This window comes from Hemitrygon akajei, chromosome 29 (genome assembly GCF_048418815.1).
Source record: "Hemitrygon akajei chromosome 29, sHemAka1.3, whole genome shotgun sequence".
NCBI lineage: Eukaryota > Metazoa > Chordata > Chondrichthyes > Myliobatiformes > Dasyatidae > Hemitrygon > Hemitrygon akajei.
Window position 1 is genome coordinate 23,080,368 of NC_133152.1, and position 22,776 is coordinate 23,103,143.

Below are 22,776 nucleotides of genomic sequence, written 5' to 3' on the forward strand. Positions count from 1 at the left end.
CAATTTTCTCCTAGTGTTTCTCTAAACAGATTGTGTGCATTATGGGAATGCTACCGCAAAGCCCAAGTTCTATTAAGAGTCACACGGATGAGGTTAACTGTTTACTTTTCCATCTTATTTCTGCCAATGATGCATTTCCCTCCTCCTGCTATTTTCTGATAACACAGCGCTTGGGACCCAATCTAATAAAATCAAACTGACTCTTTAGAATTACGATGAAGTAACTTCCTTGAAATAGATGGCCCTATTCTCGACTGTCTTGTCTTTAATAAGCAGGTGAGTTTCTTGTCAGCTCTCAATAATTGAATTGTATTACAGCAAATGCAAAGCAGCATATTTAAATAGTGTGAGGTACAGTTTAATAATTCAACACTTGTTAAGATTAAGTATTGTTATAAGTAATAACACAAGCATGTTTTTTTTACAAAATGACTTTAATATAAGAAACAGCTTCTTTGTACCATGATCTGATCAGGCAGGACTTTACAGACACTTAACACAGGACAGATACAAGCTGAGGTCAGAACACCTGTCACATTGACTTCACTCATGAAAGTAACAAACACCTAATTGCAAAAGACTTCAAGTAAATTTGGAATGGCATTTTTCCCAAAAGTAGAAAAAAATGTTAGTGCACATTTAAATACAAATATTACAAAGCCCTGGAGTCTTTCACTACTCTAACATCTTTATTGGTCAAGGCAGGCAAGAAAGGAGCTAAGATTGAACAATTTCTGGCCTTTCTATTTGGACATTTAAACAATTTTTATTACTTGAAGTAAAAGAAATCTGAAACTTTGTTCACATTCATCCTCCACCTGTAACTAATGTGAGGACAAACAACACACACAAAATATCCTTCATTTTACCCATTCCGAAATATGAAATTTAGACGGTGAAACAGGACACAATGATCCTTTAAAAAAAACAGCCATTTTTACTTTATGAACTGAGAAAGATAGTAGAAACATTAATTAAATGTAAGTGTCTGATTCTGGTGCTAATTTAAGTGGCATCATCCCCATCAATGCAGTACCCATACACATACTCCACAGATAAGCCAGAATTTTGAGTGTTTATAAACTACCATTTCAGAGATAGTTGTAAGATGTTGTTGGCAAAAGTGTTAAAACAAGTATTTTTGCATAATTACTGACATCAATGTGATTTTTCTATAGAATGAAGGACGTAAATAATCTAAATTTAATCTTAAATTTCATTAGATAATTCCAGATGATTAGTTAAAAATCACCCAATCACTCATTGTTAGAAACCCTTGGAGCCTGGATACAGAAAAAATGGAGTTTGGTTAGTATTGTGTTGGTGTGTAAAGCACCACCAGTCAGATTGACCAGGCATATTCTATCAATATTTCAGGCTAACACTCCAATACCAAATTTGGAAATGACTATGACCACTATTATTCAGATAAAATGATAACCAGAAACTTTGTTTTTTTTTTTGTAAAACAAATCCCATGGAACGGGAGGGTTGTCCAGCATGGGAAATAGGATAAAATGGGCCTCTATCCTCTTTAGACAAGAAGTGTTCTTAAATGAGCTTAAGGGGATCAAAGACTGGAGAGTTCAAAAAGGGATGATGGTTACAGAATGAGGTCATTTAGCAGCGGTTAAGTTAGCATATTTTTGGACACGTGAATGTACGAGGACCATGTTGGAAGCTGAAATTGAGGTTTAGTTACGATTTTAAGGAATGATGGAGCAGAATCCATAGCTTGCTCCGACTCTTCAGACAAATCCTAGAAATAGTAACACACATTAAGTATTTTCTAGCCTTTTCTCTTATAATTCTGTGCTTTTCTCATTTGGATAATATGTGCTGATAATGGACATTGGCTGCACCAAAATCATTTGGAATAGCCCATTGCATCATTTCATTGGATTAATACTCCCTTTTAACATTTACTTCCTTTTTACCACTCTCTTGACCAGGCCATCATTTCTTAATATGTTAGATTTTCTAATCTTTCTTCCCACTGCTCTTTTGTGCTGGACTGCGAACATAATTTATTTTTAAAACCTGCCATTTGCTTCTACGTGTCCCACATGCCCCTTTCCACTACACCAAGTTATTTAATCATCCTTGCCATCCCCATGGCAAACCTTTACAGGCTTTCACTGCACCATCCAACCCATTGCGCCCCCAGCTATGTACTTGCTTAAAAGCTAATTGCCTCCAACATCCATTAGGTCACCAACCGGAAAACCTTGTTTTTCTCAACACACACGCTGTCTGATCTGCCAAACATATTTCCCTCAAATATTGACACCATATGCAGTATTTTATCTCTATACAATGTGGGTATAGTTATTTCTCACTTCATGGTAATTATAGGAACGATTGCACACTTTTATCTTCCTTATGTGTATCTATCTGGAATCAGATTTAGTCTGGATATACTTTTGCAGTGCCTCAGTCTTGTAAACAGACACAGTTATGCCCATTTTTTAATTCAGTTTGGTCAAGTAAAAACTCTTCGCCACTTTAACAAAAAATTCTTGGGATGGATAGCCAGTGTCAGCAAGATTAATCTTTAATATTCAATTCCAACATTTTTTGAGATTCATTAATGAAGGCACATCACAATTAATTATATTTAAGAAACTGCACTGTTAAGTCTCTTCATGTTCTTAGAATATCCCAGTTAGGTACCACCAAGTTTTCATTGTGGTTTCTACATAAGCAACTCAGTCTATTCCTCTCCTTACTTGATTTCCATACCTTTAATGTTCTTTAGAGCAATTATAAGTCCTGTTTATACATAGTTATGGATTCCAAATTAATTATTTGAGAGAACTTTTGATTCTTTAATTATACTGTATATTTCAAACCATCCCATTCCTGATCATTTTTTGTGAATACACTGTGCCTCCGGTTGTAGTCCTGTGCACCAGCAAGAACCTTTTATCTCATCACCACCTCCAATTTTCAAAGCTTCTCCCCCCCACCGGCAGAGCTTGTCCTGTGATAATTAGCCCAATACAAGAGCCTTATCAGGTCACTTAGCCTGTGAGAAACAAAACTGGGTGCCATGTATATTTACTCTAGATTTTTTGGTACAGCCCTGTTAAGAACCTTAGGATACTTTACTCCATTAATTGTGATATACAAAATGTAAGTTATTGTAGAAGGCACTGAATTATGTTGGCTACAGACCATTGCCCTCTCCTTACACCAAGTACAGCATCACTTGAAATAAGGCCTTTTAGCCTGCATGTATAATAGATTATGTATTTGACCAGTGGGCAAACGGTAATCTTTCTGGCTAAAAGTATTTCCTTTTAAGCTGAGAATTTCACAAAATAATTTATTACAACTGGTCAAACACTAATGTCTTGTTTTTTTTCAAGCAAATGCTGGTAACTTGCAAATAGTAGGTCTAGTTGTTTCAGATTTCCAGCTCTTTTAATGATGTGTTGAATTATTGTAATTTTCCTCGCGCATCCTTCAGAGTCAGTGAGGCAACTTTCAAAACCAGTATGTAATTAACTACCAGATAGATTTTTATAAATAGCAGCAGAGTTAGCACTATTCGTAGCTTTAAAATAGAAATCTGCATTGATCAGTCTCCTAATGGGATCAGGTAAGGCAGCAGATATTTGTCCTACTTTAAACAAACTAAGGAGTCTACCTTCATTTCAGCAGCAAAACGTAAATTTACCAGTTTTCTGAAACTGAAGAAACTGTGACTATTGAGACCTACTTGAGGTAAAAGTTCCTGCTGCTGTTCAACATATACTTAGGTGCCTATGTGGTCACTGCATTCAGTAATCTTGCACTATGAAAGAAAGTGATTGAAATTGTTAACAGTTAGTGACGGGAGTACACAACTGGCCCAGCCTGAGCTCATCTGTCCAGTAAACATTCATCCTTCTAGTTAGAGGTACAACAATCCCCAATGCCCATAGCTGCGTGGCATTAAATATGACAAGAAACATAATTGAAGGTTCCATGATTTTGCATTAGTTGTTGCAGTCTCTGTCATTTCTTAAAATAGATGGGTGCCTTGCTGAAAATCAATAGAGTATTAGATAAGCAGAAGTAAGCTGGTTTCAAAGTCTTAGAGTTGTTAATGCCAGGCACTTAAAATGGTAACTTCCAAATTAAAAAAAGGCCTTATAGTCTTAGCTTCTGATGTATGTGAGACTGTAGTTACTTGCCATGACTTCCCTTTATTGCATTCTTGATGAGTATGGCTTCCAGCCAATCTACCAGGCACACTGCGTGTATATTCTGCAATTGTTTAGATCAGTCTGTAACTTCCAACAATGTAGTACTAAGTCTGTTTTACAGCCTGAGAAAGAAGCAAAATATTAATGTTATAAGGTATCAGATCACTCTGGACATCAACCAATGTTAAATGGTTTGTGGGAAACACCTGAAAAAAATCAGTTGTATAGTTTCTTTCACAGGGACATCTAGCATGACCATATTTTTCATTAACTTCATGAACTTTCAAATGAGCCTCACTTTAGAAACAGCTTTGTCAAAAAATGGAGATAAAACTACTTTGACCACTGTTGAAAATGACTACCAATTCAATAAATCTTAGGTGAAAATCAAACAATCTGCTTTATATAGCTGGAAATGAAACTAACAAAAAAAATGCTCTTAGCAGCAGTTTAAGTAAAACCTGACATTTAAAGTTTTGACATTTTTTAGCCTTCAGCACAAATGTTACACAATATGCTGTATAGTCATTGGTGAGGTAGCTTTAGGACATGACCAAACCTATTATTCTACTCTATTAGTAAAAGAGAGTAGCTTTGTGTAAATATAATCAATGTTGAAAATAAGGGGTCCCATCCAAGTTTAATTAACAATGGGTCATCACCATTATATCTACACTATTCCATCTTAACCATGGCATATAGATGACATATGTTCAACTAATTATGTTTTTCCATTCAATTGCACTGTGCTCAGCCCACTTCCCTCCTTTTTCCAATTGCTACCCTCACTGGGGAACAGGTTCCAGAAGAGCCGGGTATCCTTTAGCGCAGGGCAAGGGGTCTGTTGACCCCCAAATTGGGAACCCCTGCTCCAGCATGTTACCAAAATTGTCAATCATCGTATGTAAGTTACTTTGGTATGTTGGAAGGCTATATAATCACAAAGGACATCCCAACTTCTATAAACATGCACTTTCTATCTGAAGAACAATAATTTATATTTCCTACTGGGACAGTGCCATTCACTCCTATAACTAATCTGGCCAAGATCAGTTGAAGCAAAACAAATCAGCAAATTAACCTGGGACCTTCCTTGATGAGAACTCAAATACATGGAGTATTAGGACTACCCAGTCTGGGCAATACTTTGCTCAGCAGCAATAATAATTCCAATCTTTCTTTAAGCAACATCTTTTTAATTACAAATTGGTTCATTTTTTACAAAACTTCCATTACACTCCAAATCGTGGACTCAGGAACACACCTGATTAACTCAATATGCAAAGCACTGTTGCATTTGTGTGGAAATGCTATGCAGATTTCACACAAGACCACTGTATAATAAAAAGTTTCTGATACAAATAGAAATTGTACTGACGGGGAGAAACCCAATTTAGCACAGCTTACCAAAGCTGATTCAATTACATGCAATCATCACAACAGTAATTTAAGAACAAATGCAGGTTTTACAAAATTCTACCACTCACATTAAATTGACCATAGTTGAAATTTCTCCAAATTGCTCTTAAACTTTATTTTTCCACTGATAAAGCTTGACTTGAAATTTTTAAATCGATTGTGCTTTGAACATTAAAAAAATTTAGGACAAATAAAGATGCGTTGGGTTCAAGAATGTGTTGTGTATGAAGGGGTTGTTAAGGTGGGAAGAGGGGAAGACAGTTAATTTCTTACTTCCAAGAGGACTGGCAAGGATAGAGGGGTAGATAATTGATACACACACTTTAGCAAGGCCTTTGACAAGGTCCAGCTTTGTAGACTGGTCCAGAAAGTTAGGACACATGGGATCCAGAGCAAGCTAGCCAAATGGATAGAGAATTGGCTTGGAGGTAGGGAAGCAGTGGAGTGTTGTTTTTCATAGGATGTCTGAAAACAGCTGGGACTCTGTTGGCTATCATAAATATTAAAGATTAGGACGAAGATATATTTGGTGAGCAAGATTGCAGGTGACACCAAAATTGATGGTAGAGTAGACAATGAAGGAGGTTCCAATGGGATATAGATTGACTAGGCAGGTGGACCAAGGAATGGTAGATAGGAATGAACTCAGTTATGCATTTTGGAAGTTAAACCAGGGCAGGACATACTTTAGTGAGAGGTAGGGTCCTGGGCAAGTGTTCTTGGTTCACTGAAAGCAGCAACACAGTTTGACAAGGTGGTGAAGGAGGCTTATAGCATGCTTGCCTTCAACAGTTGAAGCACTAAGTGCAAGAGTTGTGTGTTACAGCTGTACAAAGGTTATACTTGGAGCATTGTGTGCCATTCTGTTTACCATACTACAGGTAAGTAGTCATTAAACTAGAGAGGGTACAGAGAAGTTACATAAGGATGTTGCCCGGATTGGAGGATTTAAGTTATGAGGAGAGAGTGGGTGGGCTGTGTCTCTTTTCACTGGAGCAAAGGAGACTGAGCAGTATGAGAGGCATGGATAAGAAAGATAGAATCTGTTTTTATGGTAGGGATGTCTAAAACCAGAAGGCATAGGTTTAGAAGAGACTTAACATAAAGAGCAACTAGAATATGGAATGAGCAGTCATAACAGTAAAATTTAAGAGGTATCTGGACAAATACTTGAATGAGCAAGGCACAGAGGGCTAAGAAATCGTGGGATTTGTATAGACAGGCATGATGATCCACATAGACCCAGTCAGCAGAAGAGCCTGTTTCTACACAGTACAACTCCATGACTCAATAATGAATCATTTACAAATGATTAAAAATCAAACAGATGGTTTGTAGACAAAATAATAAAGAGAAAGTCATTGGTGATGTTGCACTTGAAGATCCAGTGCAAGATCTACAATACTGGCCACGCATGCTTGTGTCTATGTTTTGTATCAGACATGCCTGTCAGTGCTAAATTACCTAATAGTTGGTGAAATGCACCAGTCATGGGATATTTTTGTTATTTTTCATTAGTATAAAATGTATATTTAGATTTTTGAAAAAAAAATCCAAATTTGTTTGCACTTTTAAACAGAGTATAAAGAAATGGTAAGTCAATTAACCTCAAGAAAATCTGCTCTATCCAGAAATCACAGATTATGCCTTTTCAAATGTTTTTCATCTGATGTGTACACAGACATGTTGCATGTAAACCAGAGCGATTTATCCAATACCAGTTAAAAATTCCTGAAGTATTCAAAGCAGCAGCGGCATTTCAGAAGGGGGAAAAAAAACTACAGATATAATATCCACTGCATAAGCCTCAGAAACTATGCAGATAACTGAAACTAAAAGTAAACCCATCTGTTCATACCAGTTAAAAATAAGAGATTTTGCTACTATAGGTCACTCCCTTGTTTCACAAGTTCAAAGGTTAAATTCCCATGACCTTTTTCTGAACTTTATCATTCTACCACTGCATAAACTCATTTGAAATGCAGGCATATGCAGCATTTCTTTAAAAAGCATTCCAAATTTATTGATAAGTGTTGAATAAAGCACACCATAACCTAGATTATTCCCTTAATAGAGTGCTAAGAGAGAAAATATAAAGTACATGTCATTTGTCTCATTTATAATATACTAAGTTTATGCTAATTGTTTTCATTTGTCTATTAAGTGAATGAATTTCAAAAGTATTTAATTGAATACCAAGTCTTTTAAGAAGCACTGAAAACATTGTGCGTACTCGTGTTTCTTTTAATTAGGGTTCCTTCTCTAAATCAGTCACGATCCTAAATTATGTTAAGGTTATTATATAACCTCAGATTAACAGAACAATTCTCTAAGTCTGTTGAGTATAATAATCCCATGTGAAATACTAGGCCATCGAGGGGCAGCGGTCACAGAAAAGAATATTCCCGATTTGGGTAATGGAGAGTAAATATATGTTGTTAAAAAAAGTGCTCGTGTGAAGGTGAGGTATTGGAAATAGCACTAACCTGCAAGCATGATATCGAAAATAGAACTTATTCACTATTTCATCATTTAAAAAAAATTACAATGGGTATAAAATTGAAATAGTGGAAAAGTGATATGGAGAAAGCTCATGAAGTCAAATGTGCCACTTCAAATTTGAGAAATAGATAAACTCTTACATTGGTGAAAATACTTCCTGCTGGCAATGATGGAAATCTGCAAAGGAAAGTTAATGTTACCCTTAAGTTCTCTAAATACAGCAATGGACAGAATATTGGGAGGAGATTATTAGTAGTCAAATTTAAGTTTTGAGTGGTATTTTTGCATTTGGAGTTTATTGTGTAGATTTGTATTGATGTTCAGTTTCACAAGAGCTGAATTTATGAAATTATCCAATGCACTGCCAACAGCTGAAGGCCAGGGGGGTGGGTCAAAAGTTGGGCAATCTATAAGCATAATTAGGTGATTGACCAAGGACATACATATTGAAATCAGGCCAGGATGTGCAAACAGGAACTGCATGTACAGTATTGGGAACTATACAATCTGGCATCTGAAACATGGCAAGAATTACATGAGTCTTTGAATCTGACAACAACTGCAGAATGAATGGGTCCAAAATGGCATGGACCTCTTCTTTATAGGCACGGATTGGCAGAACACAGTTAATTAGATAGGGATACATGCTCATTCATAACAGGTGAAAACAACTTATTCACATAGTACTAGTGGGCTTCCTACTGTTTGTGCTGGACAAGACTAACAAATAATGCTTTGGCCACCAGTGGAGAAAATCCTAAACCCCAGCAAAGAGCCACCCCATCAAGTCCCATAAGTGAGAACAGATGGTTTGCCATCTGCCATATTGCATCATTTTAGTTATGCTATCACAGATAGTTTGTAACAGATAGTTACCTGGTTCAAAACACCTTTCACCAGGCTCATAATCCTGGAGCCACATCAAGCTTAAAGAGGCAGTAGATACACAACCTACACGATAACTGCATAAAAAGGGATGGATCCCAAACATTTTAAGAACCAGAAGAGGGATAAGTCATACTAATCTGAACAACCATGTTTTGGGATAAAAACATTGCATAGAATTTACTATTAACACAAGGATTTTCGGAATCAATCTCATCAGAGAAGAGGCCAACATAAATAGCACCAAAGCTGTGGTTTTACCTGCAGAGAGATTCAAACACATGGGCACCACAGACCTTATCAAAGTAGGGCATAAATTCAATGAACTGAGAATGTATTCACCAGATATATACCCATACCACCAAAAGCCTTATCATAAACCTGTAACACATCAAAAAGTAAGTTTGCACACCAGCTATATTTACTGGATTCAAATTTGAGCAGCATTTTAGTTCATTCCTATATTTCCTAAAATCTGTAGAAAATAAATCAAGCAGCAGGTCTGGCAAAGGGATTACATCTGTGCAAATCTGTGCAAGCCCCATTACTGCCTTCAACGTATTTTTTCACCTTGGGCAGCAGGGCACTACTGCGTATAATTAATGAAGCCATAGGTTTTCAGCAACTTGCAGCACTCTGAGCTGTGACGAGCTCATATTTCTCCAGAGTGGCTTCCCTGTGGCCTCAAGGACTGCAGAGGATTCTGTGGCTTTATGGGAAACTATCAACACTTTACAATTACTGAACTGCTGCATTTTGAAAGGATCTGGCATCTGTAAAGAAACCAAATCAGTATAAAAATCACCTGGGCCTCTTGACTATGTCACATTACATAAAATATTGTGGATTCTAAAGATGCATTGGTTGCAGCAAGCTCCAAACCATCACACAACAAAGACAGCTGAAGGGGCAGTGTGAACCACTACATTTATTAACTGGACTGGATATTCTTCTCTACTGTGTAATGATCAGACTTGGGATGCAGTTCCTCTACACCCTAGATAATATATGGATGGTTACACAAATACATATTAGTAATCAGAACCTCGTCCATCAAAATTCAAGATGACCATGAGTTCTAATTTGAAAACTACAATCTTCAGTCACTAGCTCCCAGATCCTGGAGCAAATTCTTTAACTGATGGCTTGCATTTGCTGCCATTCAGTCTGAAAAGATGCAACTTCTGCTTTTTACTGCTCTTGACTAAATCTTACAAAAGCTCCTGCATCCTTTATAATCAGCAGTTTGTTACATTTAAACAATAAGGTGAATGAAACAAGAACACAATTTTTCCCCCACAAACTGTCTCACTTTAAAAGACACAATATGTTACAGCGAGGGAATTGTACACACATGCCTCAAGTTCATCTTTAGTCCTAAATACAGCCACTACATTACAAGAGCTGGAGTTCAATGTTGTTACCTGTCCTCCCACTGAAACTTGAAAATGGAGACAAGGGTGAGCAAGTAAAGTTAGGAGGCAAGACTATTTTAGCATTCAAAGTAGCTGCAAGGACACTATACAGCCTAGAGCAGAGGTAGGTTAATTCTGTCATGGTTTTCCCCTTTGCAGACTCACCTTGGCTTCTACCCAAGATACTACACAATTATAAAGGCAATTTCCCATACATGTGGGAAATTACATCTACAACTCACCACACTGAGGCAATCCTAAAAGCAATGTAACAGAAACAGTGGCTGGCAATAAAATGTCAGCAAGTTAGACTGACATGGTGTCTGAGGGTGAATGCAATATCAGCACAAAAAAAATAAAATAACAAATGTTCAAGAAATACCCTTAATGCAGATTTGCAGCTCAATACCCATTTCTTCATGGCAGCTTAGCCTTTGAGGCAATTACTGGAGGCAATTAGAAATTAGATGATGCAATAGGTGAATAAAAGAAAATACAAACAAATTCCAATGTGACTTCAATAACACACCCACTGTTTATGGTGTAAACAGACACCACTATAAAACTGGTGAACAAGGCCATTGCATGATGCCAATTAATAGCTATAATTGAAAAACAGAAAGAAGTCAAAAAGTAAAATACATGTTTCACAAAAGAAAAAGTAATCTCCTAATGAATATTTATGACACTGATAAGTTAATTGACATCAGCAGAATGGGAAATGCTCCCAAAGACGGCTGAACCAACTAGCTCTCTGATATTTAAATATACAGAAACAATAGTTTCTGTTCTATCTGAACTGAAATAAAAGTTTACCATGACAGACTTTAATATAACATTGAATTTCTGCACAATCTAACTGAATATTATCACACTCAGTCAGTAACAAAGAAGGCCTCCTTTTATCTTGAATTTATCCTAATGGGTGGCAGTAGACTCGGCTGTACGGCAATTTTGCATCTTCATTAGGAACACTAATATTGCTTGGTTTTCTGTCTCCCAGTAATAATAGGATAGATACACAGATGTCCTTGTAAGCAATGAGGTTTAGTGTTTTCCTCCAACATGGAAAAGTACAAGAAGGTATGAGCTATTCAATGTTTAGCTGGGTAAATATACCTCAAGACTTCTGGAGAGGAATGAGTACAATAATTGAGCCCATACTTAAACTTTTCTCTTAATAAACTACCTACACCGTTTCTCTTTAAAAAATAAATTAAGTGACAAACTGCAATAAAAGAAAACTGAAATGCTTTACAACACCTTTCACGGACCTGTATGTATGTGTCAACTCAACTGGCTTTGGGGTCAGCATGTGCAATCCTTGGAATAATGGTTTATGTCAATTAGCTGATTTGGTAAAGAAATGTCACAGGACAGACTGAAGTTTGCAACCAAATTATTGAATTACAAAATTGCCCATATTAGTGAACTGGGCATATCCTCCTGTTTGAAGTTGAAACTTCAAACAAGGCACGACATACTCCTGCAGACTCACTGTGCCCTGCCAATGCAACGGCAGTTGTTTATAGTAAGATCTCACCTAGCTAAAGCAAGTTTGCTAACTTGTAGCATACCACACAAGTTACCGCAACAGGTGGAAGTGTTCACGCACCACTTCTTTATCCAATCAGTATTGAAAGCAGCAGAAGCTTTCGAGAACATAGCGAGGGTCAAATTAAGATAGATAAGTCTGAATATAACCAACTCACTGGAATGGAGTAAAATTTGTGTTTTAACTAGCAAACTTTAAACCACTTCCAGAGTAGTTTTACAGATAAATCTTTTTTTTTTTTAAATTCACAGCTTATGGGTGTGCGTCAGGTAATGTGAAATACCTGCAGGCGGTGCATTATCTCTTAGCTCGCACAAAATACAATGCATTGGTTTTTGGATAGTACTTCACATTCTGTTTCTTGTCCATCAGTCCTCCAAAAATTATCAGTTCTCCCCTTCCTTGCACAACTGTGTGGAGGCTGGTTTCTGGTGGGCCTACGACTGAGCCACTGTTGAAAATTTTCCAACTAACTTTTCCCTTCTCTTTTGCATCCTTTATATCCAACACATACATTTGCATTGGCTTGCAGTTCATGCTCTGGTATAAGGGCTTGCCTACATTTAGAGACTGAGGTGGGTGGTGGCCTAATCGACGTGCAATTGGTGGCAGAGCATGTCCATCTGCCTGGGCAGGTGCGGGGCGCAGTGGTACATCAGTACTGTTTGAACTTTGACCATGATTTGCGGGCAACACAGATGAAGGAGCCGAACTTGAGCTTGCTGGCACGACGGATATCGAACTTTGCGGTAAGAAATCCCTCACTGCCTCCAGTCCTCTTCGGAGTGCTCCTGGTGAAACTGGGCCTGGAGAAGCAGTCACGACATGAGGTGGTGTGTGAATTCCATTTGTTTGCTCTGAAACATTCCCAACAGTAATCTCAGTTCCTGGACTTGTCCCATTGTCTTCTACGCCATGGCTAGAAGAGGGTTTTGAATCCCAATTTACCAAATCCTGGGACCTATATGAATCTAATCCTGACTCAGCCTTCTGTTCCACTGCTGTGCTTTGTCTCATGACATGTGGAAGTCCTCCAATTGAACCTCGAAGATCATATCCTTCCACCACAGATGATGGGATAGGGGATCCTGGCTGCACTGGGCTATCCAAAGAACCAGATAAGGATACTGGGGATAATGTTCCACCATTTAACACTGGAGACCTTTCTCCTTTCGCTGGAGATAGACTGCCTTCCCGAGAACTGGATGCAGTTGGTCTGTGTGTCCTTGGCCTCAACGTGCCCCAGCGTCCATTCACACAGGGAACTTCATCAGTACTCCGTACAGGGGATTGTGAACGATGCTCTCTCATTTCTGCGCCAAGGGCCGGAGGTGTGGCACTGATAGGAGATGGCCGGGAATGTAAGCTGGGACTCAGAGGGGCTCTACCACTGGGAGCCTGGCTGAACACTACCACACATTGACCAACCTAGGAATTAAAGAGAGATTAGGTAATCTTATTTATATATAGAATACATAATTTTTAAAAAACATGATAAATAACAATTAACTCATTTAAACTCACAAACAATTCTCGTTCCATCTTCCTTCATTAAAGGAATAAACAAAATTGGAAACAAACGCATTAACATTTTTAAAAATGTGTACATGTAACTGCGTAAAGAGAACCATGTCTATTTGAGGCTAAAATCAAACTGTCACAAGCTTTAATTTTCTGAAAAAGGCTATGGTTGCTAGTGCTGAGATCTTAGCCCTCACTACTGACATGCGACTCTTGTGAGTTGCACAATCGATCTACTGATAGTTAAGCAGCTTGTGAAGAGAAGAATTATTTTCTAACCTATGCACTGGACACACTTTGACCTGAACTAAGGATCACCAACAACCGGCATTCGAAGCAGGCAACTGGTAGTATGACGGCAAAGATACAAACAGGCACTAAAATTAAATATTCAATTGGAAGAAGGGAGTCTATCTGATCTATAGGACCTATGGAAGCTACAGTTGATTTAGGATCAAAGAGAAAATGGGCTGTGGCCCAGAGAGGATAGGGAAAGAGAGGCCAGAGTGGGAAGGTACATGGGAGAAGTAGTTTGGTGTAAGATGTACAGTAGGGACAAAATGAATCAGGGGCACAGAGCAAGAGGGAACGGGATACCAGCAAAACAAGAAAGAGGGAAAAGAGAATGGTGTCAAGGGGAGGATTTGGGCTATTCAATTACAATCATCATTGCTGAAGTAGTTTCACTTCTTACATGGACTACGGCAAATAAAAATTCTGCTTAATTTGATATTTGGTACATTAGTACATGATACTGATCTACAGACCCCAGATGAAATCGGCCAATTCAGCATGGATCCTATCCAGGATATTTTTGATCCATTCCATCAATTTTGGTTTGAACCACCACCCATCTGATGTCTGTTTTTGACTAAATAACCTATTGCAAAGGCTTACCCTACAGGCTGGATGGCACCATAACTCAGGTGCTCCATGCTCCTCATTCTCCACTTTTAGCTGTTGCCATGTCCAAGGGGTCACGTTCATGTGTAGCAGCCATGCATCTTTAAACAGCTTTTTTTGGAACAATGATCAACAATTAACATACAAAAGACATCTCAAAGTCATTTTTAGGACAGCCATATTCAAACACTACCACGCCCCATGTAACACCCTTAATCCGAAGCAACAGAGAAACTGCTGAAGGAACTCAGCAGGTTGAACAACATCTGTGGGAGTAAAGGAATTGCCCCTTCCTCAATCACCTCAGACTCCTGTCTCACTACTCCCCTTTCCCGTTTTATACAGGTCAGTCCTGATTCAGGGTTCCACCCAAAAATTCCTCTCAACAGATGCTGTTCGATTTACTGAGTTCCTACAGTACATTATTTATTGTTCCTCTCCGCACCTTGTGGCGCATCGGGCGGCAACCTTTGCCGTTTCTTTAGTATTTGCCTGTTTTTCTTTGTGAGGTTGAGTTGCTAGCTCAACGCTCAACCCAGCACTGATGGAAAGCATGAAAGGAGCTAGCCAGATTCAAAACCAGGACTACTTCCCTCAAAGTCTGGTGCAGATGCCTCTACAACAATGGTCAGCTTGCAGTTAATTGTTTGTTGCTCCAAATTCTAGAAACTGCAGTCTCTTGTACTGCCCTTAAACCTAAACCTTATAAATAAGGATGGACAACCAAATTCAACTCCAAGCGGATTATACCCAAAGTGCTGAAAAGTAACTTTTTAAATAAGGTGCAATTCTACCATCTTACTGGGTTATGCTTTACATTCTTCTTCTATAAGAAGATCAGGAGGAAGGGTGGTTTAAAATCTATTGATTCTTCAGAACCCAGCATTCAACTTTAATGCTTTAATTCATTAAAAGCTTACAAAGAAGAACTGAAAGTAGTCTTTAAATATAGTATCATAGCCAGTTAATACACTACACAGATGAATACAGTAGGGAACTGCTAACTCTATTTAATTCAATTTCAGCTTTGATGTTTACTTTAAGGCAATTTTATAAAATTGTCTTAAGTACTATTTCGCTTAAAGCAATACAACTGTCAGAATATGCAACATGATATGATACCATGTAGAGTAACAGTTAGTACTGTAAGGTTAGAATACTGGTAAAAGGAGAGCTTTTCAAATTCTGCTCCATCCTTGAGTTAGCTGTAGTAACTCAATCTTTTTATCCTTTTTCAGTTGTGCTTCCTCCAAAACACTTCCTCTTCTAATTTACCTTTTTAAACAACTCCATCTATTCAGGGCCCCTGGAGTTATCTGCTCAACATTCTCTCACGCCCAGGTCAAACATTTTTTTCTAAATTTACTTTTAAATGAGTTTTCTCTGACAACTAGCAGATCCCTGTGTAATTGGCCAATTCAAAATGTGCTAATTTTATTAACTAATTCATAAAATATCCAAATGTTACAAAGCTTTAAACTCCTAAAAGGATTATGTAACTGTTCTTAAAAGTACTTCCCCCCATTACATTTGGCAAAATTTGCAGTAATATTTCACTAGTTATGATTATAGTTCCAAGAATACTAGATATGGAAAAAAATATTCTGTACAATGTACAATGCTAATACTCACTGCATTGGGTCCTCCACAACCTCCCAGGATCAGAATAGTTTCATGATCAATAATAATCTAAAATTAAAAAATAAATCATTTTTGGTATAAGATTACTCACGCTCCTCTCATAGTTCCTTCAAAACTGTACTTTTAAAGTACAAAATACTCATTGTGTCAACCAGATGACCTAATTAAATTTAAGAGTGAACTGTTATCATGCAATAATTATGCAAACCAGCACTAGTAAGTTATTCCCCGAATTTTAAAACTATCTTGCTTTAAGGAACCACAGAAGCAATATATTCCACATACAGGTTGAAACTCTCTAGACCAGCATTCTCTAGTCCAGCATATTTTGAATCTGTACTACAGATCTATATTCATTAACGACTATCTAAAATTAACTAAGATCTGTACTAGCCTTAGCTAATTAACCTGCTAGTGCAAGCTTTGTGGTTCCCACTTGTTTCCCACTTATTGGGACTTTGGGTTAAGGAGAATACACAGTAATCTGACATATCCCAGGGAAGAGTTATTCTGCTCAGAGAATGATGATAAAGGCAATTTCTGTGATCTGAATTTTCTGTGTATGGCACTAAGGATGCTGGACTAGAGTTTCAACTTCTTCACAATAAAACGAGTAACTTACAAATATTTTGTGAATCTCAATATTTCTTTTGAGGCTTACAGTCCAAAAATAAAGTGTGTACGACCTTCAAATCATGCGACAGAACCTTTTATACATATCTACAAAGCCTCAGATAGACAGTGCTTGCTAAAAGCAGCATCTCTGGCAACAGAGCACAGCTTTAATACTGCACTAAAAGTACAGATTTAATTTTCAGTTCAGGGTGAGATTTGAGTCTATATCCTGTCAACTCTGAGGCATAAATACTATCAAAGATGACAATTTCAACCATTAAGTTATTCCACTGTTTGGAGAGGAGGGTTAGAGGTAGTGAGAAACAGCACACAGCAATTTACTTTCATCTGAAGAACCAAAATTATTACAAAAGGTGAAAATAAATTGGAAAAACTGAAGGAAAATAAATACTAAATAAGAGCAATAAAGAATTACTTTAAAAAGTCAGGCTTTTTCCACTGAGGCTAGGGGAGAAAAAAACCAGTGAACATGGGTTAAGGGTGAAGGGGGAAAAGTTTAAAGGGAACATTAGGGGGGGCTTCTTCACACAGAGAGTGGTGGCAGTGTGGAATGAGCTGCCAAATGAAGTGGTAAACGCGGGCTCACTTTTAACATTTAAGAAAAACTTGGAGAGGTACATGGATGAGAGGGGTATAGAGGGATATGGGCCAGGTGCAGGTCAGTGGGACTAGGCAGAAAAATGGTTTAGCACAGCCAAGAAGGGCCGAAGGGCCTATTTCTGTGCTGTAATGTTCGATGGTTCTATGTTCTAAATGTAAAAAAAAAACAAATTACATGGGAAATACGAATTCTTGGTAAAATAGAATAAAGTCCAAGGTGGATCACAGTCGGATTATTTTAGAACCTGTTACCACTACATGTAAACAGTGAAAATTTAAATCTTGCTACATCATGAGTCATACAAAAATCTTCACAAAACTAATGGATAGTTTACTAGTTACCTAGGTCAGCAACTCACATTTAGGACATTAAAAGCCAAATCAAAAATAACTCAAGCTTAGGTTGAATGTTTTGCTCCAGTAAATATTTAGCCTCAAAAGGCCATTTGATATTCTACAAATCAATCCATCCCTGATAAATCAGCACCAAATTCCTGATGCAATGGCACCAATATAAACATCTCAAAGGCACAGTACATTTCCCATTGCATTTGAAAAGAGCAGCCCAAAAATAAAAAGCAGAAAAGTTAACCTTTTTCCCCTCTCACCTGGGACTGTCCACCCCTCGGATGAGGCACGTTACCCGAAGTTGCTGGTTTAGACCAGGCCCATTGCTCCAAATCCAAAATCCAGACCTCATTGCTCCTAAATAAAAAAAAAGTTATAGCAGAAAAATTATAAGCAACATTTCAAAATCATTAACTATGCTCATGATTTCTCATCAAGTGATCGGTCCAGAAATGGCAGCAGTGGTGTCAAAGCTTAGCCACTCCATGAAGGAAGGAAAATCAGATGCTTCAAATGAAGCAACTCTAGGATCACTTGGGAATAAATTCAAGAGCAAATTTATTCTTCCTGAAAACAGGAACTAGAACACGCAATACATATGGTAGGGATAACCAAAACAAAATCTGAGACACACAGATTGGGAGCAACCCAAGTACAGGATCTCACTGCATAGATTTCATCTAACTTATTAGCAAATTCATAAATATGTATATATACACATACATCTGTCGAGAGCCTAATGAACCTCCGAATACAATCATTTTATCTCCTATTACAGAAGATGAGTGGCCAGCCATTGGAGGGGGTCCGTGAGTTGTAACAATACAGTTCCACCTTCAGAGAAAGGGAAAAGAAAGAAGAGATTTACAATAATGAAGATATTCACAATTCAGTCTCATGTTCTTGCATATCAAAAACCAGAACAAAGGAATATTCAAATAGTTTTGTTCCAGGTCCCTGTGCTTCTTAACCAGGAATGAAACCAGAATGCTGAAATAACATTCAATGCACCTTGGCTAAGACAAGAACAAGTTTGGGTACCATATAATAAGTGATTTTAGCTGCAAATTTTCAGGCAAAAAATCAAATCCCAACTCATGATGCACTCCACCAATTTAAATTCCTTTCTGATAAAATCTCGTGCACTTTACGAGGGGTGATTCATAAGTTCATGGCGTAAGGTAGAAGGAGTCAATTTTAGAAAACACATTTATTTTCCCTACATTTACACATTTAGTCCAGCGGTTGTGGAGCATATGGATCCCTTCTTTGTAGAAGTTGGCATCTTGAACCTCCAGAAGTGGTCCACAGCTTGGGGTGATTGATAAGTTTATGGCCTAAAGTAGAAGGAGATGAATATTAACTTCAAACTTTCTGCACTTTCACTCAAAGAGTTGAACTGCACGTCTGTGTAACGAGAGCTGTATATTTCATCTCCTTCTACCTCAGGCCATGAACTTATCAATCACCCCTGCAGTGGACCACCTGGAGGTCCAAGACACTCTTGTTACATGTACTTGCAGTTCTACTCTTTGAGTGATAATGCAGAAAGTTTGAAGTTAATAACATCTCCTTCTACCTTATCAATCACCCCTGCTGCAGACCACTTCTACAAAGAAGGGATCTGTATGCTCCACGACCGCTGGACTAAGTGTGTACATGTAGGAAAAATAAATGTGCTAGGTTTTCTAAAATTGACTCCCTCTACCTTAGGCCACAAATTTATCAATCACCCCTCGTACCAATGACCCAACAGAAATGAAAACCTAAACTACTCTTCTTTAATAGAAGTATGGCAAAAACCAAGAGTAGCTGTGGTTATCCTAAGTCTAAGTCCATAAAAGGAAGTCAAACACTGACAAATATCCTGCAACTCCCTGACATACATGTCTTTTGGTATCTGTGGCCCAAGCATCCCCAACTCTGCATAATTTCATCTTTTTACCATCTAAACCAGGGATGCCCAACCTTTTTTTATGCCTTACCATTAACCAAAGGATTTGTGGACCCCAGGCTGGAAACCCCTGATCTAAATAAAGTAACTACATTAAGAGCCTTGTCTACTTGTTTAATCATCTGGAATACACTGTACTGGGTAGCACTGATTCCTCAGTTCATTGGATGCATTCTAAACAACAAAATTTATCTTTACACCATGAATGTGTTTAACTCCAGTCTTCTCTCGAGTTAATTTTATGCTTTGGCATTTACTGAATACAAAATACAAGATAACGAAATTTTCCAGGAAAGTAAAAATTTTACTTAAACAGGCAAGATGGAAGGATGACCTGTTAAGTTATTATATTTAATCAAATAAGTGCATTCACTTAAACTACACTTTATTAGGTACAGGTGTGGAACCTAGTCTAGTCTTGTAGCCCATCCACTTCAAGTTTTGATGTGTTGTGTGTTCAGAAGTGGTATTCCGCACAACACTGTTGTAACGCATGGTTATTTGAGTTACTGTTACCTTTCTGTCAGCTTGAACCAGTCTGGCTAGTCTCCTCTGACCTCTCTCATTAACCAGGTATTTTCGCCCACAGTACTGCCACTCACTGGATGATTTTTGATTTTATGCACCATTCTCTGCAAACTCCAGAGAGAGTTTTGAGTGAAAGTTCCAGGAAATCAGCATTTTCTGAGATACTCAAAGCACCCTGTCTGGCACCAACAATCATTCTATGGTTAGTCATTTGGATCACATTTCTTCCCCATTCTGATGCTTGTTCTGAACAACAATTGAACCTCTTTCTTTCTTTTTAAATCTTTTTATTAATTTTTAAGCAAACATAAATGAAACATGAATACAAAGAGTTTGAGAGTACATAGTTAATAGTTTAAGTAGACATTCAAATATATAATAATCAATATATATAACATCCCAAACTCATAGTATTTATGAACAAAAGAAATAAAAAGAAAAAAAAACACCCCCGAAAAAAAGAGAAAAAGAGAAAAAAAGAAAAAACACTAACCAACATGGGCCATTGCATAATGTCAGATATATACAGTAGTGTCAATAACTCCGAACCTCCATCCAAATAATTAAGGATAATAAAAGTGAGGTTTAGGAAAAGACAATTTAACTCATATGAAAATGTTGAATAAATGGTCTCCAAGTTTCTTCAAATTTAACTGAAGGATCAAAAACAACACTTCTAATTTTTTCTAAGCTCAAACAAGAGATAGTTTGAGAAAACCACTGAAATATAGTTGGAGAATTAATTTCTTTCCAATTCAATAAGATAGATCTTCTAGCCATTAATGTAACAAATGCAATCATTCGTCGAGATGAGGGGGATAAACGACTATCATCCGCCATTGGTAAACCGAAAATTGCAGTAATAGGATGCGGTTGGAAATTGATATTCAGAACTATTGAAATAATACTGAAAATATCTTTCCAATAATTTTGCAAACAAGGGCAAGACCAAAACATATGGGTCAATGAAGCAACATCAGAATGACATCTGTCATAGGTTGGATTAACATAAGAATTAAATCGAGCAAGTTTATCCTTAGGCATATGAGCTCTAAGTACAACCTTAAATTGTATTAGGGCATGTTTAGCACAAATAGAAGACGAATTGACTAATAGTAAAATTTTCTCCCACTGCTCAGTGGATATAAGACAATGAAGTTCTTTTTCCCATTCCTTCTTAATTTTTTCTGATACTTCTGGCTGTATTTTCATGATCATATTATAAATGACAGCTACTAAACCCTTTTGACAAGGATTCAGAGCTAAAATTCTTTCCGTAATGTCCAATGGACATAGTTTTGGAAAAGACTGTAACTCATTATACAAAAAAATTTCTAACTTGCAAATATCTAAAAAAACAAGTTTTAGGTAAATTATATTTATTAGATAGCTGTTCAAAGGACATAAAGCTATCATCCAAAAACAAATCACGAAAACATGCTATACCTTTTGTTTTCCATAAAAGAAAAGCTTGATCCATAAAAGAGGGCAAAAAAAGAGTTAGATATTATAGGGCTTGATAAAATGAACTTATTCAAACCAAAAAATTTACGAAATTGAAACCAAATTCGCACTGTATATTTGACTATAGGATTAGTTATTTGTTTATTCAATTTAGATAAAGAAAAAGGAAGTGAAAATCCTAAAATTGAAAACAATGAAAAGTCTTGTACAGATTTACATTCCAAATTTACCCATTGTGGGCAAGCAGCTATAGTCGATTCTTGTGTCCAAAATATTAAATATCGTATATTAACTGCCCAATAGTAAAATCTCAAGTTTGGCAAAGCCAAACCGCCCTCCTTCTTAGACTTCTGTAAATATTTTTTGTCTAGTCTAGGATTTTTATTCTGCCACAGGTAAGAAGATATTTTGGAGTCAATAATATCAAAAAAAGATTTAGGAATAAAAATTGGTAATGCTTGAAATAAATATAAGAATTTGGGTAATACCATCATCTTAATAGCATTAATTCGACCAACCAATGACAAAGATAATGGAGACCACCTGGTAGAACAATTGAACCTCTTGACCACATCTGCATGCTTTTATGCATTGAGTTGCTGTCACATAATTGACTGATTAAATATTTGCATTTACGGGCAGGTGTAACTAATAAAGTGGGCACAGATTGTATATGACATTTGTTGTAATTCTCGTATTAAATTCCAGTTTTAAAATATTTCAAAAATATAAGAGCAATATAATAATTCTTTACCAGTTTTTGGAAGGTGAGTAAGTATGTATTTCATCAAAAAACCTTTCAGGTTGATGCAGAGGGTAGGGACTTGGCCTAGTCCAACCCCCAAATAGCACCAGAAGATCCTTGTAGACAACTAATGTAGCTCCAGCCTTTGGAGATGGATAGGAACCTAAGAAAAACGGGGAAGAAAAGACCATCACAAACAAGAGAAAAATTGCAAATGCTGGAAATCCAAAGCAACACACTCAAAATATCGGAGGAACTCAGTAGGTCAGGTAGCATCTGTGGAAAAAAAATTGCTGCCTGGCCTGCTGAGTTCCTCTAGTATTTTGCATAGGTTGACTAAAAGACAGTAATATTTCTGTGAAAAGCATCTCAGAAAGTATTAGAAAAAAATTAATCTGCTGTACCAGGCAATGTGAAATTGCACAAATAGTGCTTGGCCTTAATTATATCTGAGTTGGGAATACAGT

General features: G+C 37.2%; 1 protein-coding gene across 2 annotated transcripts in view; it reads right to left on the bottom strand.

Annotated features, from left to right (window-relative positions):
• Positions 1–421: 421 nt before the first annotated feature.
• fbxo42 (F-box protein 42) overlaps positions 422–22,776 on the bottom strand; it is a 51,053-nt gene continuing 28,698 nt past the window's right edge. The window contains exons 5-11 of one of the 2 annotated variants that reach the window (XM_073031863.1): positions 22,319–22,472; positions 18,342–18,452; positions 17,879–17,975; positions 16,026–16,082; positions 14,388–14,504; positions 12,253–13,397; positions 422–4,315 (exon numbers count right to left, since the gene is read on the bottom strand). In XM_073031863.1, the coding sequence (XP_072887964.1) occupies positions 12,267–13,397; positions 14,388–14,504; positions 16,026–16,082; positions 17,879–17,975; positions 18,342–18,452; positions 22,319–22,472 (1,667 nt within the window). In that variant the 3' untranslated portion in view covers positions 422–4,315; positions 12,253–12,266. Of the gene's footprint in view, positions 4,316–5,368; positions 13,398–14,387; positions 14,505–16,025; positions 16,083–17,878; positions 17,976–18,341; positions 18,453–22,318; positions 22,473–22,776 lie in introns of those variants that run through there. The other variant, XM_073031862.1, reaches the window with a different exon arrangement.